The sequence below is a fragment of the Rhinoderma darwinii genome, chromosome 6, assembly GCF_050947455.1.
Source record: "Rhinoderma darwinii isolate aRhiDar2 chromosome 6, aRhiDar2.hap1, whole genome shotgun sequence".
In the NCBI taxonomy this organism is placed as follows: Eukaryota; Metazoa; Chordata; class Amphibia; order Anura; family Rhinodermatidae; genus Rhinoderma; species Rhinoderma darwinii.
In genome coordinates, this window is record NC_134692.1 from 37,184,226 (window position 1) to 37,210,486 (window position 26,261).

At 45.0% G+C, this 26,261-nt stretch overlaps 1 protein-coding gene across 3 annotated transcripts in view; it reads left to right on the forward strand.

Moving 5' to 3' along the window:
* Positions 1-26,261, forward strand: part of RBM45 (RNA binding motif protein 45) — a 32,829-nt gene that overhangs the window by 5,294 nt on the left and 1,274 nt on the right. The window contains exons 4-9 of one of the 3 annotated variants that reach the window (XM_075829515.1): positions 288-422; positions 1,566-1,745; positions 3,252-3,381; positions 4,258-4,297; positions 17,202-17,368; positions 18,990-19,199. In XM_075829515.1, coding sequence (XP_075685630.1) covers positions 288-422; positions 1,566-1,745; positions 3,252-3,381; positions 4,258-4,297; positions 17,202-17,368; positions 18,990-19,182 — 845 coding nt within the window. In that variant the 3' untranslated portion in view covers positions 19,183-19,199. Of the gene's footprint in view, positions 1-287; positions 423-1,565; positions 1,746-3,251; positions 3,382-4,257; positions 4,355-17,201; positions 17,369-18,989; positions 19,200-26,261 lie in introns of all 3 variants that reach the window. The other 2 variants (XM_075829513.1, XM_075829514.1) reach the window with 2 other exon arrangements.

Here is a 26,261-nt window from a genome sequence, read left to right on the forward strand (position 1 = left end):
ATAACTAGTCCAATGCCTTCCTTCCGTGTGATCGGGCAGGCTGATTCTGATTGTGTCATGCATCAGCCTGCCGTATGTTGGACGATCGAGGCGGCACATAATCAGATTTGGATTCCCAATGGCCTAGCAGAGGGGTAAGGCGAGTCATATGCCTGTCTGTATGTTCAGCGGGAATATTTAAAACTGTTTCCGCTGAACGTGGTGAGAATTTTTCCTTGGTAACGCATATTTTGCCCTACGATTGTAAGATATAAGCATGAATTAAAATCTACAATATTATGTCTTAGGTTACAAAGCAATCCTGGCAGAACCGAGAAACAAAGGTGCCACATCAGAAGCACTGGATTACCACGGTTCATCTCGGCAGCAAGAGGCACCACTGCACGACCCTGCAGCTTCCATGTATCCGTACGGTCAGTTTGGTTAGTAGTGCCTTATAATTGTTAAGATAATAGTGCAGAAGTTTACAGTACAACTCCTTTATTCTGATATTCCGCGGCTGGCATTTCTTCCTGCACAGAACTGCCTGAGTGACTGAAAATGGAAGACTGGTCGTGTATAGGGTGTCATGTTGTGTTAACTTTGTTTTGATGTTGGTTGCATATTAATTTTCCTGCATGTCCGGGAAAAAATAAATAAATTATAATTTGTGTCACAATAAAGTTCTTTATCTGTAGATAGACGCTAGTGCACGCCGGGTAGGTGCAGTGGCAGAGACAATCATACAACACCCGAGAAGTCCTGTGCGCGGGTACAATAAAAAGACCCAGCAGCTATCGTATGTAAGATCAGATGGGAGAGTGACGTTCCATTGATACTTTATATATAGCAGTGTAGAAGTGACCATGTTAAACCAGTTTTCTATTTTTCCCTGTACACCGGTATTTCAAAAGGTGAACCCCCTTTGAGATAGTTTGCGTCGAGTAATAAAAATAGCTCAGAATTACGGGCCTTTTTTGCCCGGAGTTACTAGAGTTTACGTTTTCTCTAAATTTTTTCACTTGATATTTGTGATGTTACCTTGTGTAAAGGGGTTATTCACATCTCATAATTAAAAGCATATCCACAGGCTATGCCAGAAGTGTCCTACCTCTCCCACCCCGCATCTATCTTCTGAACATGGGTCCCTGCAACCAGGTGGAGAATCAATGGAGATGTGGCTGGGAATTACAGAAATAGCGGAGCTCGCTGTGCTCCGTTGTTTCCATAACTCCCACGGAAGTAAATAGAAGTTCTGTAATCACCAGCCGACTCTCCGTTAACTCTCTGCCTGGATGCCGCGGTTGCATCAGCAGGCAGGATGGAGTGGGGGTGGACCCCGTTCAGGAGATTTGGGACCCACGTCTATCAGACATTTTATGACCTATCTTGTGGGTATGCCATAAATGTCTAAGATTGGAATACCCCTTTAATTTGTGTTGAAATGCAATAAAACTTGATAAAGATTAGTCTGTACAGGCTGGTAGAAGTCCAAATGTTTGAGGTGGTCAAATGCTAGATAATGCACAGAAAAGCTTGCAAAATAAAAAAAATACTGAACTCTTTTTTTTTTTTTTTCACCGAAGAACAATATGACTATTCCGCTCACGACAAGGGTGCAGATGCACGAAACCAGGAAAGTGTGTCCAAACGATTAACCGTTGTGTCACGAGTACCATTGGTCCAGGACCAGATGTACGGTTTATTCGATCTTATTCCAGGACTAGAGTTTTGTGAGGTCCAGCGGGATATGTATGCAACGTATGGTAAGACTTTATTTTTTTTTCCTTATTTTTCTTTATTTTAGCTTTATATTGCATTTTAAAATCCTAGTTGTTGAAACTGTACAGCTTTTGGATGGTTGTAGTAGTAAAGCTATGAATTAATAATCCATAGCTTTCTTTTTTGTAGTCCCTGATGGCATAACCATAGAGGTCACAGGGATTGCAACTGCGACCAGACCATTATGTGCTGCTGCCACAACGTGCAAGGCTAATTAGGCCCAGCAGTGACAGGGCCATGAGGCCCTGCATGGGACTTCTATTTGAAACTGATAGGATCATTTTCTAGGGATGGTAAATGTCTCCGTAAACCATCAGATATTGAATTATCCAAACCACTCCTTCCATTGGATTGGAATTATAAAGCAGACCCCATTTGGATCACCAGGGATTGCGACTCTCAAATGGACCATCAGATAAAGAGAAGCTGACTGGTACCACTTACTTCATGGAATTGTATGCTGACAGTACCCACTCGGTATCGGACACTGACTGAACCACTGACCAACCAGGATCAGACGATGACTGTGCCAGTGGCCAGGACGCGGATACTGACTGCATCACTTACCGCCATTGACTATACAACTGAAGAACCAGGTTCTGGATGATACTCGTGACTATACTGCTGACTACCAGAGACCAGATGTATGCCAATAATCACTTGATACCGAGCAATGACTATACCACTGACCATCAGAGATAGGATGCTGGCTGTACTACTGACCAGATACTGCATGTACCACTTCACAGCAAGGAATGGACAATGAATGCTCTTCTGTCCACAAGGCACTGCTACGCTGACTGTACCACTCACCACAAGGGAACATATAATCACTGTATCGCTGATCACCGGGTACCAAAGGCTGTTCAACCACCTCGGACTAGGTATTGATTTTACTACTGACCTCCGGGTAGTGGACATTGACTATACTGCTGACCACCAAGAACTGGATGCTGGTTGTACTCTTTACCACCAGGAACCAAACACTGACTATGCCACTAACTACCAGGTACCAGATGCTGACTGTACCACTTATCACCAGGCACTAGATGCTTAATGTTCCATTTACCACCAGGGACCTGATGCATAATGTGCCACTAACCACCAGGGGTTGAACGCTAGCTGACCACTAGGGACAACATCATGAATATCGCAGCAAATATCTGCCATTGCCACGTGGTAAGTACGCTGCAGCAGAGATGTTTCTGGCTTTGACACAACTGATTATGTCCTCACGCCATTGACATCCATTTCAATATACCGCATAAAAGCTTCACGTGTGGCAGTGCGGGATGTCACCGCCTTGGAGCAGAGCAATTAAAGTTACAGTGCAAGAAAATCAAATGTCTTGAGGTATGTTGATTATAGCATGCACTAAAGTATTGGTTGAAGAAGCCTTTCTGCATTGAAAGGGTAAACAAGACACAGAAAAAAAATATAAGAATACCAGTTTTTCTTTGTTTAATGGCATTTTTTTTTCTTTTGTGTAGCTCACGCTGTAGTGCAGTATCAGAATATCGCATCTGCAATCTATGCCAAATACAAGCTACATGGATTTGAATATCCCCCAGGAAATCGTCTTGGTGTCAGTTATCTAAGTGACGGAGGTGATGGCACAGAGTGAGTATATTCATGAAACACCATTCTGGGCTTTTCCCTACAAGGCACGGTCTGTGTCGCATGCGATGCGGCCTTCCAGTGCAATAAGGTGGTCAAGAGTGAGACTCGCCCCTCAGGGAAGATTCCCCATTAAAGTAGCTAAACGTTAGACAAACCTCTGACGTCATAGCGACACGTCAGAAGATTTTATTGGTGGAGGTCCGAGCACCGAGACCCCCACCAATCGCTAAAACTAAGTGGCAGAAGTGCTCGTGTGAGCGCTCAGTCGCTTCCTTTCTTTTCGGCCTTTTCCGGATATCAATGTATCGGAGTACAGGCTCAATGGAAGGTCTATGAGCCCGTACTCTGATACACCGGCTTTCCGGAAAAAGCCGCACAGAAACGAAGCGGCTGAGGGCTTACACCAGCGCTTCTGCCGCTTAGTTTTAGAGGTTTGGGGGGGGGGGTCTCTGTGCTCAGACCCCCACCAATCAAAAGTTTTGACATGTCAGAAGTTTGTCTAACGTTTACGTTTAGTTACCCTTTAACTGCTACCTGATGTCTATATGTATTTTTCTTTTTAAACTCTAAATTGGTCCAATTTTGTGCTGAATAATTTCCTAATATATCTTATAGCTGTCAAAGCTGAGTTTTTCTGATACAGAACTCCAAATCCCTGCAGACAGTTTTTATCATTCAAGCTTGTCTGCCTTCGGCCACCACAAGAGGGAGCTTGTTGCATCATGTTTATACTCGGTACTCCATAATAGAGCGGTATGCAGTCCGGTCCCTATAGTGGTGACTACAGGCAGACAGAATTTTATCTCTGCATTACAAATTAATCTGTGTTTTAAGCTTTTCTTCTACTTTATTAATTTTTTTATTTTTTCCCCCTAGACTTCTTAAAAAAATGGCTTCCAACATGGTGGCTGCTCAGGTAAATTCAGTGGTTTGGGGTCCCCAGGTTGCACAACAATACCCACCAACAGGGTCTGTAAGTATTTAACTCCATATCCTATTTAGATAAAACCAAAAGGGCTTTTATGTCAACGTGACACTTTAGCAGCAAAATAATTTATTTTACATCTTCGTTTTTCGGTAAATATAATTTACGTTGTGTTTTCAGTTCCTCACCATCTAAAAGATCACTGCTTGCTATTAGTGAATAGAAACTTTTCAAATCAGAGGCTTAAAATCCATCATGACCTACCTGCTTTAGGCTATGTTCACACGGAGTATTTTGGGGGAGGAATATCTGCCTCAAAATTCCGTTTGGAACTTTGAGGCAGATATTCCTCTCCCTGCACGCCGATTTTCGCGGCAATTATCGCGCCGTTTTTCGCCCGCGGGCATAAAACAGCGAGAAATACGCTTTCCCCTGCCTCCCATTGAAGTCAATGGGAGGTCGGCGGCGGAAGCGCCCGAAGATAGGGCATGTCGCTTCTTTTTCCCGCGAGGCAGTTTTACTGCTCGCGGGAAAAAGACGCCGACTCCTCCCATTGAAATCAATGGGAGGCGTTCTCGGGCCGTTTCTGCCGAGTTTTGCGACGCAGTTTCCGCGTCAAAAAACTCAGCAAAATACCCAGTGTGAACATAGCCTTAGACGGGTACAATGTAACAAACTGCAGCACTTTGTTCACATCTGTATTCTGGTTTACACTTATAACCCATCTGTTTTAGACACAATGCTGTATTCATTGTGTGACGCATACCACCAATGCCCAACGGACCCTATTGACTTCTAATAATGTCTGTCTGGTACCGTCCTGATGGCCATCATTTTGACAGGAAAAACACGCTGCCTCCAGCGCAGATGTGAACAGTGTCTTGCGAGGGTTGATGATTGATCCACATAAGAGCCATTTATATTTGGCAAAGCCGAGATCAGATCCCGTTTGAGTTAAGCAGAGGAGCCTTTCTTTTTTGGAGAGGCTTCCTAGCTCTCATCTAATGGGACCTTATTCTGTCTGTGACTGACCGCATATGGCTGACACACAGTTCATACGGCTGTGTGACTGAATCCTATGCAATCTGTGAGCACAGCCTTCTTTCCTGTCCTGGACGGTCAGGTTCATAGGTCTTACCTTCATGAATTGATTGTAACAAACTGCAGCTGTGTAAGCAGGACTAATTCATGATGGGTTTTTAGCCTTAAGGCAAACAGTAAGGCCTCATTCACACGACCGTAGTGTTTTTTTTTACGGTCTGCAAATACGGACCCGTAGTCCTCCGCATACTTGGCACGCCGCCTGTAGTGCATCCGTATTTATGGATCCGCAAAAAAAGGGCAGCTACAGATGTCCCAACCCCTTGAAAAAGTCACATGATCTCTCAGGCGCCATTTTCTTGGGGAAGCCCTTCCGTTACATAGCACCACATCCGCAATTACGGACAGCTATGGAAACACATCTGTAACAGTCTGCATTTTTGCACTTCTATAGGCGAGTGCATGCCGCAATTGCGGACAGGCAGAGGACGTGTTCTATATTTTGTGGATCATTTCTACGGCCTGGACACACATCCGTAAATATATATGGAAAGGTGTCCGTGGCCAATAGAAATGAATGGGTCCGCAGATTATCCGTAATTATGGATCTATAATTACGCATAAAACTACGGTTGTGTGCATAGGGTCGAAGGAAAAATCCAGAAAATGAGGACTGAAAAGTAATACGACTTTCAAATATAATTTGCTTCCTTAGACAATAATTAAGCTTTATTACAAGACCCTCACAGCCAGATTATATCCTCTACAAATTATAGCTACACATTTTCATTAAATTTGAGTCCAAATTAAATCCTAATGGTGTCCACGCTGTCATACCTAATTTTCTATATGTTTTATGGTTGCCTTATAGGGGAGGATTATTATTCATTTTAAGTGTCTTAATATTTTAAAAGTTCTTGCTCCAAATGGGGGTCCTGAGTTGTGGGGACAAGTTTTGTTCTTCATTTAATTTTATTCTGTAAATAGCGTTTGCTTTTTTTGTTTTTTTTATGTTCGTCATCTAAAAATAAAATCTATATGTAAGACCTAATGCACACGACTGCGCAGTATTTATGGTCAGTAAATACTGCACGAACGGGCTCCTGGTGATTTTGTATAGGAGCACGGTTCGTAAATGCAGGTTATTTTCTACAGCCGGGACACACCCATAAATATACGGGATTTGTCCGTCGCCGATTAGAAATGAATGTCAGTATTTTATCCGCGATTACGTATCTGTAATTGCGGATAAAAAGTACGGTAGTGTGCATGAGGCCTAATCCAATATCAGTCTGGTCCTATAGGTACCATCTTATTAATATTTGCAGAGAGTCCCTATGAATTCTTTATTAAGAGTTATATCCAGTTGTGTGGAGGCCGTATCTTCCCTATTCTTTTGTAATAAGCTTTTTGTAGTCAGCTCCCGTCTTATTATCATCAGTAGCTGCTTTTTCTTTCCGCCGTCAAATATTTAAATGTCACCAATTGTTTTCAAAACGTCCAATAATGACAGCGTAACCTTTTTACAGAGATTATTCTATTTGGTGAGAAATCCGCTCTAGAAAATAAACCGCACTTGCCCAGGCTGGACATGGCGCGCTGATTTTCTTGATTAGACTGCAGTAAACACATAAGGCATGCGAGGCGTGCTATTAGATGGTGACTGCAGTAAACACAAGGCATGCGAGTCGTGCTATTAGATGGTGACTGCAGTATACACATAAGGCATGCGAGGCGTGCTATTAGATGGTGACTGCAGTATACACATAAGGCATGCGAGGCGTGCTATTAGATGGTGACTGCAGTATACACATAAGGCATGCGAGGCGTGCTATTAGATGGTGACTGCAGTAAACACACAAGGCATGCGAGGCGTGCTATTAGATGGTGACTGCAGTATACACATAAGGCATGCGAGGCGTGCTATTAGATGGTGACTGCAGTATACACATAAGGCATGCGAGGCGTGCTATTAGATGGTGACTGCAGTATACACAAGGCATGCGAGGCGTGCTATTAGATGGTGACTGCAGTATACACATAAGGCATGCGAGGTGTGCTATTAGATGGTGACTGCTGTATACACAAGGCATGCGAGGCGTGCTATTAGATGGTGACTGCAGTATACACATAAGGCATGCGAGGCGTGCTATTAGATGGTGACTGCAGTATACACATAAGGCATGCGAGGCGTGCTATTAGATGGTGACTGCAGTATACACATAAGGCATGCGAGGCGTGCTATTAGATGGTGACTGCAGTATACACATAAGGCATGCGAGGCGTGCTATTAGATGGTGACTGCAGTATACACATAAGGCATGCGAGGCGTGCTATTAGATGGTGACTGCAGTATACACACAAGGCATGCGAGGCGTGCTATTAGATGGTGACTGCAGTATACACACAAGGCATGCGAGGCGTGCTATTAGATGGTGACTGCAGTATACACATAAGGCATGCGAGGCGTGCTATTAGATGGTGACTGCAGTATACACATAAGGCATGCGAGGTGTGCTATTAGATGGTGACTGCTGTATACACATAAGGCATGCGAGGCGTGCTATTAGATGGTGACTGCAGTAAACACACAAGGCATGCGAGGCGTGCTATTAGATGGTGACTGCTGTATACACATAAGGCATGCGAGGTGTGCTATTAGATGGTGACTGCAGTAAACACACAAGGCATGTGAGGCGTGCTATTAGATGGTGACTGCAGTATACACAAGGCATGAGAGGCGTGCTATTAGATGGTGACTGCAGTATACACATAAGGCATGCGAGGTGTGCTATTAGATGGTGACTGTAGTATACACAAGGCATGCGAGGTGTGCTATTAGATGGTGACTGTAGTATACACAAGGCATGCGAGGTGTGCTATTAGATGGTGACTGCAGTATACACATAAGGCATGCGAGGCGTGCTATTAGATGGTGACTGCAGTATACACAAGGCATGCGAGGCGTGCTATTAGATGGTGACTGCAGTATACACATAAGGCATGCGAGGCGTGCTATTAGATGGTGACTGCAGTATACACATAAGGCATGCGAGGCGTGCTATTAGATGGTGACTGCAGTATACACAAGGCATGCGAGGCGTGCTATTAGATGGTGACTGCAGTATACACATAAGGCATGCGAGGCGTGCTATTAGATGGTGACTGCAGTATACACATAAGGCATGCGAGGTGTGCTATTAGATGGTGACTGCAGTATACACAAGGCATGCGAGGTGTGCTATTAGATGGTGACTGCAGTATACACATAAGGCATGCGAGGCGTGCTATTAGATGGTGACTGCAGTATACACAAGGCATGCGAGGCGTGCTATTAGATGGTGACTGCAGTATACACATAAGGCATGCGAGGCGTGCTATTAGATGGTGACTGCAGTATACACAAGGCATGTGAGGCGTGCTATTAGATGGTGACTGCAGTATACACATAAGGCATGAGAGGCGTGCTATTAGATGGTGACTGCAGTAAACACACAAGGCATGCGAGGCGTGCTATTAGATGGTGACTGCAGTATACACAAGGCATGCGAGGCGTGCTATTAGATGGTGACTGCAGTATACACAAGGCATGCGAGGCGTGCTATTAGATGGTGACTGCAGTAAACACACAAGGCATGCGAGGCGTGCTATTAGATGGTGACTGCTGTATACACATAAGGCATGCGAGGCGTGCTATTAGATGGTGACTGCAGTATACACAAGGCATGCGAGGCGTGCTATTAGATGGTGACTGCAGTAAACACATAAGGCATGCGAGGCGTGCTATTAGATGGTGACTGCAGTATACACAAGGCATGTGAGGCGTGCTATTAGATGGTGACTGCAGTATACACATAAGGCATGAGAGGCGTGCTATTAGATGGTGACTGCAGTATACACATAAGGCATGCGAGGCGTGCTATTAGATGGTGACTGCAGTATACACAAGGCATGCGAGGCGTGCTATTAGATGGTGACTGCAGTAAACACACAAGGCATGCGAGGCGTGCTATTAGATGGTGACTGCAGTATACACATAAGGCATGCGAGGCGTGCTATTAGATGGTGACTGCCGTAAACACACAAGGCATGCGAGGCGTGCTATTAGATGGTGACTGCAGTATACACATAAGGCATGCGAGGCGTGCTATTAGATGGTGACTGCAGTATACACATAAGGCATGCGAGGCGTGCTATTAGATGGTGACTGCAGTATACACATAAGGCATGCGAGGCGTGCTATTAGATGGTGACTGCAGTATACACATAAGGCATGCGAGGCGTGCTATTAGATGGTGACTGCAGTATACACATAAGGCATGCGAGGTGTGCTATTAGATGGTGACTGCAGTATACACAAGGCATGCGAGGTGTGCTATTAGATGGTGACTGCAGTATACACATAAGGCATGTGAGGCGTGCTATTAGATGGTGACTGCAGTATACACATAAGGCATGCGAGGCGTGCTATTAGATGGTGACTGCAGTATACACATAAGGCATGCGAGGCGTGCTATTAGATGGTGACTGCTGTATACACATAAGGCATGCGAGGCGTGCTATTAGATGGTGACTGCAGTATACACATAAGGCATGCGAGGCGTGCTATTAGATGGTGACTGCAGTATACACATAAGGCATGCGAGGCGTGCTATTAGATGGTGACTGCTGTATACACATAAGGCATGCGAGGCGTGCTATTAGATGGTGACTGCAGTATACACATAAGGCATGCGAGGCGTGCTATTAGATGGTGACTGCAGTATACACATAAGGCATGCGAGGCGTGCTATTAGATGGTGACTGCAGTATACACATAAGGCATGCGAGGCGTGCTATTAGATGGTGACTGCAGTATACACATAAGGCATGCGAGGCGTGCTATTAGATGGTGACTGCAGTAAACACACAAGGCATGCGAGGCGTGCTATTAGATGGTGACTGCAGTATACACAAGGCATGCGAGGCGTGCTATTAGATGGTGACTGCAGTATACACAAGGCATGCGAGGCGTGCTATTAGATGGTGACTGCAGTATACACATAAGGCATGCGAGGCGTGCTATTAGATGGTGACTGCAGTATACACATAAGGCATGCGAGGCGTGCTATTAGATGGTGACTGCAGTATACACATGAGGCGTGCTATTAGATGGTGACTGCAGTATACACAAGGCATGCGAGGCGTGCTATTAGATGGTGACTGCAGTATACACAAGGCATGCGAGGTGTGCTATTAGATGGTGACTGCAGTATACACAAGGCATGCGAGGCGTGCTATTAGATGGTGACTGCAGTATACACAAGGCATGCTATTAGATGGTGACTGCAGTATACACATAAGGCATGCGAGGCATGCTATTAGATGGTGACTGCAGTATACACATAAGGCATGCGAGGCGTGCTATTAGATGGTGACTGCAGTATACACATGAGGCGTGCTATTAGATGGTGACTGCAGTATACACAAGGCATGCGAGGCGTGCTATTAGATGGTGACTGCAGTATACACAAGGCATGCGAGGTGTGCTATTAGATGGTGACTGCAGTATACACAAGGCATGCGAGGCGTGCTATTAGATGGTGACTGCAGTATACACAAGGCATGCTATTAGATGGTGACTGCAGTATACACATAAGGCATGCGAGGCGTGCTATTAGATGGTGACTGCAGTATACACAAGGCATGTGAGGCGTGCTATTAGATGGTGACTGCAGTATACACAAGGCATGCGAGGCGTGCTATTAGATGGTGACTGCAGTATACACAAGGCATGCGAGGCGTGCTATTAGATGGTGACTGCAGTAAACACAAGGCATGCGAGGCGTGCTATTAGATGGTGACTGCAGTATACACAAGGCATGCGAGGCGTGCTATTAGATGGTGACTGCAGTATACACAAGGCATGCGAGGCGTGCTATTAGATGGTGACTGCAGTATACACATAAGGCATGCGAGGCGTGCTATTAGATGGTGACTGCAGTATACACAAGGCATGCGAGTCGTGCTATTAGATGGTGACTGCTGTATACACATAAGGCATGCGAGGCGTGCTATTAGATGGTGACTGCAGTATACACATAAGGCATGCGAGGCGTGCTATTAGATGGTGACTGCAGTATACACATAAGGCATGCGAGGCGTGCTATTAGATGGTGACTGCAGTATACACATAAGGCATGCGAGGCGTGCTATTAGATGGTGACTGCAGTAAACACATAAGGCATGCGAGGTGTGCTATTAGATGGTGACTGCAGTATACACATAAGGCATGCGAGGCGTGCTATTAGATGGTGACTGCAGTATACACATAAGGCATGCGAGGCGTGCTATTAGATGGTGACTGCAGTAAACACATAAGGCATGCGAGGCGTGCTATTAGATGGTGACTGTAGTATACACAAGGCATGCGAGGCGTGCTATTAGATGGTGACTGCAGTATACACATAAGGCATGCGAGGCGTGCTATTAGATGGTGACTGCAGTATACACAAGGCATGCGAGGCGTGCTATTAGATGGTGACTGCAGTATACACATAAGGCATGCGAGGCGTGCTATTAGATGGTGACTGCAGTATACACATAAGGCATGCGAGTCGTGCTATTAGATGGTGACTGCTGTATACACATAAGGCATGCGAGGCGTGCTATTAGATGGTGACTGCTGTATACACATAAGGCATGTGAGGCGTGCTATTAGATGGTGACTGCAGTATACACAAGGCATGCGAGGCGTGCTATTAGATGGTGACTGCAGTAAACACACAAGGCATGCGAGGCGTGCTATTAGATGGTGACTGCTGTATACACATAAGGCATGCGAGGCGTGCTATTAGATGGTGACTGCTGTATACACATAAGGCATGCGAGGTGTGCTATTAGATGGTGACTGCAGTATACACAAGGCATGCGAGGCGTGCTATTAGATGGTGACTGCAGTAAACACAAGGCATGCGAGGCGTGCTATTAGATGGTGACTGCAGTATACACAAGGCATGCGAGGCGTGCTATTAGATGGTGACTGCAGTATACACAAGGCATGCGAGGCGTGCTATTAGATGGTGACTGCAGTATACACATAAGGCATGCGAGGCGTGCTATTAGATGGTGACTGCAGTATACACAAGGCATGCGAGGCGTTCTATTAGATGGTGACTGCAGTATACACATAAGGCATGCGAGGCGTGCTATTAGATGGTGACTGCTGTATACACATAAGGCATGCGAGGCGTGCTATTAGATGGTGACTGCAGTATACACAAGGCATGCGAGGCGTGCTATTAGATGGTGACTGCAGTATACACATAAGGCATGCGAGGCGTGCTATTAGATGGTGACTGCAGTATACACATAAGGCATGCGAGGCGTGCTATTAGATGGTGACTGCAGTATACACATAAGGCATGCGAGGCGTGCTATTAGATGGTGACTGCAGTATACACATAAGGCATGTGAGGCGTGCTATTAGATGGTGACTGCAGTATACACATAAGGCATGCGAGGCGTGCTATTAGATGGTGACTGCAGTATACACATAAGGCATGCGAGGCGTGCTATTAGATGGTGACTGCAGTAAACACAAGGCATGCGAGGCGTGCTATTAGATGGTGACTGCAGTAAACACACAAGGCATGCGAGGCGTGCTATTAGATGGTGACTGCAGTATACACATAAGGCATGCGAGGTGTGCTATTAGATGGTGACTGTAGTATACACAAGGCATGCGAGGTGTGCTATTAGATGGTGACTGTAGTATACACAAGGCATGCGAGGTGTGCTATTAGATGGTGACTGCAGTATACACATAAGGCATGCGAGGCGTGCTATTAGATGGTGACTGCAGTATACACATAAGGCATGCGAGGCGTGCTATTAGATGGTGACTGCAGTATACACAAGGCATGCGAGGCGTGCTATTAGATGGTGACTGCAGTATACACAAGGCATGCGAGGTGTGCTATTAGATGGTGACTGCAGTATACACAAGGCATGCGAGGCGTGCTATTAGATGGTGACTGCAGTATACACAAGGCATGCGAGGCGTGCTATTAGATGGTGACTGCAGTATACACATAAGGCATGCGAGGCGTGCTATTAGATGGTGACTGCAGTATACACAAGGCATGTGAGGCGTGCTATTAGATGGTGACTGCAGTATACACATAAGGCATGAGAGGCGTGCTATTAGATGGTGACTGCAGTAAACACACAAGGCATGCGAGGCGTGCTATTAGATGGTGACTGCAGTATACACAAGGCATGCGAGGCGTGCTATTAGATGGTGACTGCAGTATACACAAGGCATGCGAGGCGTGCTATTAGATGGTGACTGCTGTATACACATAAGGCATGCGAGGCGTGCTATTAGATGGTGACTGCTGTATACACATAAGGCATGCGAGGCGTGCTATTAGATGGTGACTGCAGTATACACAAGGCATGCGAGGCGTGCTATTAGATGGTGACTGCAGTAAACACATAAGGCATGCGAGGCGTGCTATTAGATGGTGACTGCAGTATACACAAGGCATGTGAGGCGTGCTATTAGATGGTGACTGCAGTATACACATAAGGCATGAGAGGCGTGCTATTAGATGGTGACTGCAGTATACACATAAGGCATGCGAGGCGTGCTATTAGATGGTGACTGCAGTATACACAAGGCATGCGAGGCGTGCTATTAGATGGTGACTGCAGTAAACACACAAGGCATGCGAGGCGTGCTATTAGATGGTGACTGCAGTATACACAAGGCATGCTATTAGATGGTGACTGCAGTATACACATAAGGCATGCGAGGCGTGCTATTAGATGGTGACTGCAGTATACACAAGGCATGTGAGGCGTGCTATTAGATGGTGACTGCAGTATACACATAAGGCATGCGAGGCGTGCTATTAGATGGTGACTGCAGTATACACATAAGGCATGCGAGGCGTGCTATTAGATGGTGACTGCAGTAAACACACAAGGCATGCGAGGCGTGCTCTTAGATGGTGACTGCAGTATACACATAAGGCATGCGAGGCGTGCTATTAGATGGTGACTGCAGTATACACAAGGCATGCGAGGCGTGCTATTAGATGGTGACTGCAGTATACACAAGGCATGCGAGGCGTGCTATTAGATGGTGACTGCAGTATACACATAAGGCATGCGAGGTGTGCTATTAGATGGTGACTGCAGTATACACAAGGCATGCGAGGTGTGCTATTAGATGGTGACTGCAGTATACACATAAGGCATGCGAGGCGTGCTATTAGATGGTGACTGCAGTATACACATAAGGCATGCGAGGCGTGCTATTAGATGGTGACTGCAGTAAACACATAAGGCATGCGAGGCGTGCTATTAGATGGTGACTGCAGTATACACATAAGGCATGCGAGGCGTGCTATTAGATGGTGACTGCAGTATACACATAAGGCATGCGAGTCGTGCTATTAGATGGTGACTGCTGTATACACATAAGGCATGCGAGGCGTGCTATTAGATGGTGACTGCTGTATACACATAAGGCATGTGAGGCGTGCTATTAGATGGTGACTGCAGTATACACAAGGCATGCGAGGCGTGCTATTAGATGGTGACTGCAGTAAACACACAAGGCATGCGAGGCGTGCTATTAGATGGTGACTGCTGTATACACATAAGGCATGCGAGGCGTGCTATTAGATGGTGACTGCAGTATACACAAGGCATGCGAGGCGTGCTATTAGATGGTGACTGCAGTAAACACAAGGCATGCGAGGCGTGCTATTAGATGGTGACTGCAGTATACACAAGGCATGCGAGGCGTGCTATTAGATGGTGACTGCAGTATACACATAAGGCATGCGAGGTGTGCTATTAGATGGTGACTGCAGTATACACACAAGGCATGCGAGGCGTGCTATTAGATGGTGACTGCAGTAAACACATAAGGCATGCGAGGCGTGCTATTAGATGGTGACTGCAGTATACACATAAGGCATGCGAGGCGTGCTATTAGATGGTGACTGCAGTATACACAAGGCATGCGAGGCGTGCTATTAGATGGTGACTGCAGTATACACATAAGGCATGCGAGGCGTGCTATTAGATGGTGACTGCAGTATACACAAGGCATGCGAGGCGTGCTATTAGATGGTGACTGCAGTATACACATAAGGCATGCGAGGCGTGCTATTAGATGGTGACTGCTGTATACACATAAGGCATGCGAGGCGTGCTATTAGATGGTGACTGCAGTATACACATAAGGCATGCGAGGCGTGCTATTAGATGGTGACTGCAGTATACACATAAGGCATGCGAGGCGTGCTATTAGATGGTGACTGCAGTATACACATAAGGCATGCGAGGCGTGCTATTAGATGGTGACTGCAGTATACACATAAGGCATGCGAGGCGTGCTATTAGATGGTGACTGCAGTATACACATAAGGCATGCGAGGCGTGCTATTAGATGGTGACTGCAGTATACACATAAGGCATGCGAGGCGTGCTATTAGATGGTGACTGCAGTATACACACAAGGCATGCGAGGCGTGCTATTAGATGGTGACTGCAGTATACACAAGGCATGCGAGGCGTGCTATTAGATGGTGACTGCAGTATACACATAAGGCATGCGAGGCGTGCTATTAGATGGTGACTGCAGTAAACACAAGGCATGCGAGGCGTGCTATTAGATGGTGACTGCAGTAAACACACAAGGCATGCGAGGCGTGCTATTAGATGGTGACTTGTATCTCCTGTATAATAAAGCAATGCAGAAGTCCAAACACTTCAGAATATGCCGAGCTTTTCCTCGCTGTATGGGAGGTGCAATACAGAACTGCTGTATATAAAGTATTGGTTATGTAATCCTTTCCACTAAAATACCTCACACTGGTTTTTACCCACATTTGTAAAAAAAATAAATTTTCTTTATGTAACAAAAGGCAAAACCAGTTTCTAATAAATGCTGCTCACCTGTCATGAAAGAAGTAGTCTTGCTATTTGTTTATCTCATCTCTGATTTTAAGGGGTATTCCCATCTCTGACATTTATGGCCTATCCACAGGGGAGCTCGGCTGTTGCTGTAATCCCGCCACCCCTCCATTGAGACTCCACATGGATGCGGCCACCTACAAGATGGGGACCGGGTCAGGGGACCCCCCATTTACATGGTAGCTGTGGGTTCCAGAGATGGGACCCGCATCTATCAGATGTTTATGGGCTTTCCTGTGGATATGCCATAAATGTCCAAGAGGGGGCATAGCCCTTTAAATCAGTTTTTTCTGCTGCTTGTACCTTCTGCATCATGGAAGTAGGAGTCACATATTTACATCCTCCATAGATTTCCGTGCCTGCCCATGCATGGAAACACTCGTGGTGTAAGTGCATAAGGGGCAAGATTTACTGCACCCACAGTGCTCTTGAAGAAAACCAGCTATATTTAATGCAGAGGTGGTATTAACAAACGACAAGTGAGCAACATTTATTAGTCTGAGGCCAAACCCTTTCAGGAAAAACGGGTCCCTCCTGCTGGTCATCTACCGCTATAAAAACCCAACGTATACAGTAAGAATAAATAAAAGAAAAAGCAGTCCCCTTGTACTCCCTGCTCCCGCACTGGGGACTCTACCACCATCTTCCGCTGTGTGGGAATAGTCTGACACCAGCATTTTGTTGTATGAAGGCGATCACTTTGATCTGCTGAAACCGACGCGGTTCCTTGTGGTCACCTTCACTGGTTGATGGGCGTGCATCTCTATAGGGTTAAAGTGTTTGAAGCACATTTTTCGTTTTTTCCTTTCCCGGTTTGACATGGTTGCTTAGTGTTTCAGTATTCAGTGGGGTTTTCATGGTGTATCTGTTTTGTCTGCAGACCTATGATCGAGCGTATACCTCCCCCGTTGCCTCTCCGCTTCAGACAGACGCTACAATTCCAGCATACAAAAAGAAGGTGCCCAGTGATGCACACTGCAAGGAGAGACTGTTCATCGTCTTCAACCCCCACCCATTAAGCGTGGATGTGATGGAGGATGTATTCTGGTATGGCTCACTGTCCGCAATACTACCTGTTACTGACTTTTATGCAAGGATTAGGGAATCCAATACTCGCATAGTGTTTGCTTGCTTTTTTGCATGTATGTGTAGTCAGATCCAGGGCTTTGCTTCACTCATTTTTCTGCACATGTTCACAATTTCTGCAGCATTACATCAGTGATTTCATCAGGACAGAAGCTGGCAGCGGAATACGAGAGGAGCTTTATAGTAGCTGCTTTCCTTTGTGGATGTTATTCACACATAGACTAGTTGAGCGCTAAGGGTATGTTCACACAACCTATTTTCAGACGTAATTCAGGCGTTTTACGCTTTGAATTACGCTTGAAAAAACGGCTCCATTACGTCTGCAAACATCTACCCATTGCCTGCAATGGATCTTACGATGTTCTGTTCAGACGAGGTGTCATTTTACGCGTCGCTGTCAAGACGGTGCGTAAAAATATGCACGCTTCTTTGGACGTATTTGGAACCGTTTTTCATTGACTCCATTGAAAAACAGCTCCACTTGCGTCCGTAATGGACGCCGCGAAAAACGCGAGTACTTGCAAAAATGTCTGAAAATCAGGAGCTGTTTTCGCCTGAAAACAGCTCCGTATTTTCAGACTTATTTTGCGTTTGCATGTGAACATACCCTGAGGGTATGGGGAGGTGAAAGGTTCTCTTTAAAGGGAATGTCACTAGAATTTTTTTTTTTTACTTTTTTTTTTTTTTTAGTGAAACAATTATTGTTTAAGTGATTACACATTGTTTTCATTTTTTTCACAAGTCAGGAAATATTATAAATTAGATTCTAATTTATAACATTTCCATGTGCTGGCCACTAGAGGGAGCAGTTCCCAAAATTGCAGCATGGTCACTGTGGTCATTGCTTTATGCTGCAAATTTGGGGTAGACACACTCGCTCTAGTGTCCTCACACAATCCCCCCTCCCTTATCCTGGCTAGTGCCAGGAGAAGGAGGGGTTTGAATCTTCAAACCTCCTACACTGTGTGCCGCCATTTTCTGAGCGACTTCACAGTGTAGGAGGATTAAATACAGTGCTCAGCAGACAGCATAACACAAACATAATACACACATCACATACACGAACATAAATTACCTGCTCCTGCCGCCTCCGCTCCTATTCCTTGCGCCTTCGCTTCGTTGAACATATGGCCGGAAGCCGCGGCCGGAAGTCGTCATCTTACTGTCTGACAGCGGCTTCCAGTCCACATGAAAATGGTGCCGGATTTCGATCTGCGAATGAGCTTCGTTTTGGTCTGTGTGGGAGCGGCGCATGCCCCGTTCCCACACAGACGGCGTACGCTTCAGAGAATGGCTCCCGTTCGCATTCTCTATGGGGTTGTATGTGCCGTATTCCATCTCTGTATGTGTTGTTAATCTACACATACAGAGATTAAAAAAATATGGCAGCCCCCATAGAGAAGTAAAAGTAAGAAGAAAGTAAAAAGTAGAACACGAGAATATAAATAAATAAAATTTATGTTAATATCATAAAATAAATATGATAAAAAAAATAATAAAATTCATGACACCTTCCCTTTAAGACTATATGTTATCATTGCTCTTTGCTAAAGGGAATAATAATTATTTTTCTCTGTTGCAGTCGTTTTGGGAATCTGATAGAGGTTTACATTGTTCCGGGGAAAAACGTTGGCTATGCTAGATATGCAGAAGTGTTCAGTGCGAATGAGGCCATAACTGCTCTACATGGCAAGATGGTTAACGGCGTGAAGCTGAAAGTCATGCAAGCAGATTCTCCAAAAGATGAGTCCAATAAGAGACAAAGAACATACTGAAATAAAAAAAATCTCAGGTAAGTACCATAGTGCCCATTCTGGAGCCGTATGCCCTCGCTCCATAGTAACTGACTCCAGGCCAGATTCATTGTGATTAAATCTAGTGCTTTCAATAATGGAATAATAATATGTGGCAGAAGAGGTGACCATTTTACTACTACTTTTATTAGTAAATATTTAGGATGAAGAGCTCGGCTCCCCTTGTATGCGGTTCTAATGGCCCATTTTCATTCATCCATCACCTCTCTGCCACATGTTAAAGCTTTTATATTCTATATAGTACTAAACCAGTAAGAAATAGCCTTTGGCAGGTTGAAGCACATACTCTTCACTCTTTGTGCTGTACATTGTTAGTGCATATACTTGCTTGTGGCTCTCTGCGGAGCTCCTTCCGTAGAAATCAATTTGTCAACCTACCCCACCTCTCTTGGACCTGTAAATCCCATACAGTATGCATTGTTATTATGGGTATATATAACGGTATTTCTTTAGAAGAAGGGAATCCATAGATATGGTGACGGTATTGCTTGATGGCATGCATTTTACTTGGATACTGGTATACTGTGTGCAGAACATCAATCTATGCTATTGGGAAATCAAGGATCAAAGGGGTTTTCTGGTCATGGGGCAGGTTTTCATTATATGATCGGTGGGGGTCCAACACCCGGACCACGCACCAATCAGCAATTCAGGCATCGGGAGCTATACCGTGTTCATAGCTGGAAGCAGATGGCTCCGATCACTGTATAGCGGCCATGCTGGGTTACTGCAGCTCTGCTCTTTAATTGAATAGGAGCAGTACTGCAGCGTGGCCCGATACAGTGACCGGGAGCCTTCTGCTTCCAGCTCCGAACACTGTATAACTCCCGGTGCCGGAGGCAGCCTGAACAACCGGTCGTTGCGGGGTCTGGGTGTCGGACCCCCACCGATCATATAACCTATCCTGTTTATACGTCCTCTATAAAAAAAAAAAACGCCCCATGACCAGAAAACCCCTTTAAAGAGGTATCCTGTCAGACATATATGGCACATCAGATGGAAATGCCATAAATGATTTGATTCGTTTATGCACGACCTAGGGGACACCTTGATTCCAGTTCCCTATCCTCACCGGGGAGATCCATTATAGTGAACGGGAGAGACCGAAACCGTCAAGGGATCGCATGTTTCCTTTTCATGGCCACCTAACTGCCACGAATGGGGATCTAGATATGTGGGGAGTCCCAAACCAATCTGACATTTGTCATATCAAATCAATGAGCCATAAACTAATTGGGGGGGGAGCGCTACTGTGCATGTACTTGCCAAAAACCAAAATTTGGTGAGTACACTTCCTTTCCATATAAAAACACATTGCATACTAGAAATGAAATGGGGAATGTTTATATTAGTCTTTTCCTTTTTTTTTTTTTCTGCCTTACACACTTAACCATAGAAACCCCGTTAAATATTGATTATTGTGTACTGCGTGATGTGCTAGTGCTGTGACTGTGACATTAGGAATAGCGAGAACATCTTTATTTCTGTCCTTCCGAAAAGTAAACAATTGCAGGCCTCCTGTTCGCAGAGCTTCAGCTCCCGTGCGGCCCTCTCATACACTCAGTAGTTTATGCTCATGGCTTCAGCTTGGCAGAATTATTTTACATTGCTGGCATTTCCTCCTGGGCACTTGTTACCAGCCAGTAATTTGAAGCATTTGTTTGCCCGGCTTGCAGGTTGAAAATGTAGTGTCATGTTCCGATTCTCAACATTGTACCCTAATTAGTAGATTGCCATCTTCGGAGGCCCCTCGCCTACCTGCGTTTATCAATGTCTCAGCTCTTACAGGTCGCTTGCTACTTTCTGGGCAGTAATTTACGGTCAGTGCCTCGCCGTGCAGAGCGTTGGCCTCCTTTCTAGCTACATGATAACATTGTGTTTGTGGATTGCGGTAATTTGCAGACTTGGCATATACTAATATTGCATCATTAGTACTGTGCAAATGAGTGCTTTGTGCTTAACCCCTTAATATTTGAGGAATATTAGACCTTATTGACCATACTCTGTTTTAAAGGGGTATTCCCGTCTTATAAAGTGGTGACATATTAATTGTGAGAATGAAGGGGCCGTATTGCTAATTTAGTGCTTCACCCCCTTCTAAATTTTCCCTGCGGAGCGCTGCTACTGTCCACCCAGCTGTGCAGGGAACTGTAACCGGCCCCATTCACTTAAATGTATCTGTGCTGCAGTTCCCTGAACAGTGGTGGCCGGGGCTCTGCTGTGCGGTAACTACAGTTCAATTCACATTTATTCTCCCAGAGCTCAGACCCCCATTGATCATAAAGAGATTGCATATCCTGTCATCACTTTACAAGATGAAAATACCCCTTTAGTGATGAGTAAGCAAAATGTTAATGATTTTAAATCTAGATATTAGCGCTCCATAGATATAAAACATAATGAAAGATATTTTTTCCCACTATGTGAAGTGTTGGCGTATTGCTTAGGATATGCCATCGCTTCTTGATCGGTGAGGGATCCAACTGCAAGGACCCCATGATAAACTTCAGGATGAAGGGTCTACAGACTAGCTCAGGGCTGCTGCTCCTTCACAGGTTTTTGCTGCACAGGGACGATCCCATCCACCCACTGTGCAGGGAACTGCAACACAACCCTATTCAATTCAGATTCAGATATGCCATAAATGTCAGATAGATGCGCGTCCCACCTCTGGGACCTGCACCCATCTCTAGAATGGGGCCCCCTAAACCCTGTTCTACTTTTCTGTGTTCTCGCTGAACTACGCTGTTTCCGTAACTCCCATAGAAGTGAATGGCAGTTACGGAAACGCTCTTCAGTAACTGGAAAACCCCTTTAAAGGGAAAAAGCAGAAGGGATTTCTGCCCCCCCCCCCCTTTTTTTATTTATTAACCATTTTGAATAGAAATACAATCCAAAGCAACCATACAATCCCCACCTGCCCTGAACTCGTGCTGATCTACCCGGAGAGTCCAGCTCCACTAGAACATGTGAGTCTCTGGAGAAGGGTGATCCAGCAGCAGGGCAACTATGTGGTGTTTCATAGGAAGACTACAAAGTTATAAACGCAAGAAACACATTTCCGTCAAGATCTTAGGGCTAGTTCACACTGGAATTTTGCATGGCGGGTCCCACTGCAAATTCCGCTGCAGAACTATTCTTGCCGTCGGCAGGAAGCTTCCCCTCTCCTGTTGACATTACAACAAAAAAAGCATACGAGGCAGAATTTTGCCGCAAAATTTCCTCCGTGTGAACATACCCTTACGGTACACTTGTACAGACACACAAATTTAGACTCGATACAACAAACACTACATAGCCATCTCATCAGGGGCATGACAACAGGAAGAGCCAGCAGCCAGTTCAATCCCGCCACCCCTACAATCTTCGAGAAACTCGATCTACAAGTAGCGTCCTAGGCGCTAGCCCCGGAGTATCAAGTCATGGGGCCCAGAGGTCTTTACATTTTTTTAAGATGGAGTTTAAACTTAGTGATAATTTGGTAGAACTTAGAAAAACATGTATATCAGAAGAGAGTCAGACCAGTCCAGGAGGGTCAGAATCCTTCCAATGTGAAGCTGTCCGCTTCTGAGCCTAATACAGGAGTCACAGGATCGCTAGCCGTTTGCTCTCCCTAGGATTTCTGCCCCTTAGTTACATGGGATCAATGTTTGTCCCAAAGATCAGACCCACCCGCTGATCATAATGTCATGGTATCAATATCCCATAACATTCTAAGATGGGATGGGAATACCCCTTTACCTTTTGTAGTTAATTCCTAACTTTTTGCTCCTTTTGTGGCTCCGCTGCTCCCCACCATTTCTGACCCGCCTGTGTTTTAGCCGCAGGGCAACTATTTTTAGCTGTAGTGAGCACTGATTTTAATTATTTCTGCTGTAGAAGTGTGTCTCTGTGTCTGATGAATGTATTTATTACATAGACTTTATTACATTAGACCGGCTGCCTTTTTTTTTTGCCAGACAGACTTGAATGAGAGGAGAGATCTCTGTGATCCCCTGCTTATTAGCGCTCTGCGTTATCTTGGCACATTATTGGCTGTACGTCGCATTCTTTCCTCTTCTTTATTTTCTGATTAGTTTTTAAAGGGTAGACTCCGACACATCCCGGTTGAGCAGAATACATGATTATGCGGTATACAATTCTAGTGCATTCTTCTGGCTGTTCCTCCAGACACCATCAAGAACAGCATGAGGTTTTCTTATTGGCTATTATTGCAGCGTAGCCTCCGTTTTTCCGATGCTCTTTACACTGATGGGGGTGCAGCAAGAACACATTTCGTTCCGTCTGACAGGTTGTTGTGATTCACACTGTGGGTACGAGAAGAGCATCGAGAGGCCAGATGTTGTTTCATCCTTCTCGGTGAGGCTTGCAGAAATGACGTGATGGGATTAATAAGATCACACCGTATGCCGGTTCACTGAGAAATTCCTGAAATTATTTGTCTTCTGGCTGAATATTCAGTGAACCTTTTCTATCCACATAAGTAGCCGCAGATCAACACCCATTAATGACACTACATACAAGTCTAGTTAATTTCCGTATATTTAGATGAACACACTGGCAACCATTCTGGGCACTACGGTGCTTTCCACCCACCATCGGTTACCTGTGGAGGAGGCAGAGATGGCTGAGAAACCACTAAATTGAATGACTGCTTTGAGAGTTTGGGATCATTTTGGTTTTTCAGGGGTAAATGCTCCCCATGAAACAGACACCGGGGTAAAAATGTTTTACCGTTCCCATATAATGTATGGCAACCTTTTTTTCTGACTTCTTAGTTGTGGTGTAATCAGCCTATTTTCCGCCCACACCTCTCCCTGTCGTTCTGACCTAACGCAATGGAAGCTTTGTGAGCTGGAGGTGTGACTGCTCGGTGCAGCATAACAAGTCTGAATCTGTCTCTAAATGGAAATAGAATCCGCTAGTAATATAAAATCTGCACCAGTCATTGTAGCGAAGAGGTTTATAATCCCATCTTAAAGTCACCAATGTGACCATTCTGTAAGAATTCATACGTGCCAGGAGGGGGTTGCACAGGAAAAATAAAAATGTGGTGTTTTTGGTTTTGTTATTTTAGAAGAACAGAATCTCTGCGATAACGTTTAGTCTCACAGTGCTAATCTTGGGACTTATTGTTCATAAGTACATGGATAGGCAAATGTGATATCCACCTATATCTGAAAGTTGACCTGAGAATCCAGACTTTTCATAAACTTTATGGACACGGCTCATGCACAGAGCCACATTAACTCCATAGAGGTGCCACCATGTAGTGCCTCTATGGGACTCCGGTTTTCCCCCTAGAAGCAGTGCTTTTAGGGAAGAATAATTCTCTCGAAACCTATGTGCCTATCTAGAAAATCAGAGGCCCACGGCAGGCTATGGTCACCATATTTTGGACCCCTGCAACAAGGACTGTAGTTCATCATTGTGCGTCAGGGCTTTCTATATATCTCACTAGACGAGTATATTTTAGCTTTGTATTCCGGTTTGTATGTGTATTTACAGCTTATAGATGTATCTCATTTTTTATCTACAGGGTGGGTCATTTATATGGATTCACCTAAATAAAATGGGAATGGTTGGTGATATTAACTTCCTGTTTATGGCACATTAGTATATGGGAGGGGGGAAACTTTTCAAGCTGGGTGTTGACCATGGCGGCCATTTTGAAGTCGGCCATTTTGTATCCAACTTTAGTTTTTTCAATGGGAAGAGGGTCATGTGACACATCAAACTTATCGAGAATTTCACAAGAAAAACAATGATGTGCTTAGTTTTAACGTTACTTTATTCTTTCATGAGTTATTTACAAGTTTCTGACCACTTATAAAATGTGTTCAAAGTGCTCCCCATTGTGTTGGATTGTCAATGCAACCCTCTTCTCCCACTCTTCACACACTGATAGCAACACCACAGAAGAAATGCTAGCACAGGCTTCCAGTATCCGTAGTTTCAGTTGCTGCACATCTCGTATCTTCACAGCATAGACAATTGCCTTCAGATGACCCCAAATATAAAAGTCTAAGGGGGTCAGATCGGGAGACCTAGGGGGCCATTCAACTGGGCCACGACGACCAATCCACTTTCCAGGAAACTGTTCATCTAGGAATGCTCGGACCTGACACCCATAATGACATAAATAACTCATGAAAGAATAAAGTAACGTTAAAACCAAGCACACCATTGTTTTTCTTGTGACATTCTCGATAAGTTTAATGTGTCACATGACCCTCTTCCCATTGAAAAAACTAAAGTTGGATACAAAATGGCCGACTTCAAAATGGCCACCATGGTCAACACCCAGCTTGAAAAGTTCCCCCCCTCCCATATACTAATGTGCCACAAACAGGACGTTAATATCACCAACCATTCCCATTCTATTTAGGTGTATCAATATAAATGGCCCACCCTGTATATATCCCACCAGGAAGTAAGGGGGGGGGGGGGGGCTGGACTTGCACAGTTTAAAGATTATCACCTGACAGCCTGTGTGATACTTATTACAGCGGATCTGATGTTATTGATTATTTTACTGTAATAACTTATTATTTGAGTCATTTTTGAGATGTATATACCCCTAATATGCGGCTCATGTGCAGGACGTAGTAACCTGCAGAGCTAGTTGAGCTGTGTTTGTTCTTTAGTGGATTTTGTCCAGTTAGTAAGACTTGGAGAGGAAGATATTCAGCTGCAGTGAGATGCCAGCCCATGTACAGTATGCCCAGACTTTAAAGGGGATTGCCAGGAACAAACTTTGGTGGCCTAACCCAATGACCCCCAGTACCTGCACCGCAGCCCCTTCCCTGCAGTTTATAACACTGTGCTGCTCCTGTTTATACAGCTGTGTCTGGTAAAGCCACTTCACCTGAATGGGATGAGCAGCTGTACCAGACTTGGCCACAAGAACACGGACTGCACTCCCAAGTGCCATAACCCCTACATTAGGCTAATAATTGGGGTCCCTGAGGTTCAGATCACCAGTAACACATTGATGGCATATACTAAGAATCTTGGAAAATCTCTTAAGGGTAATTAAA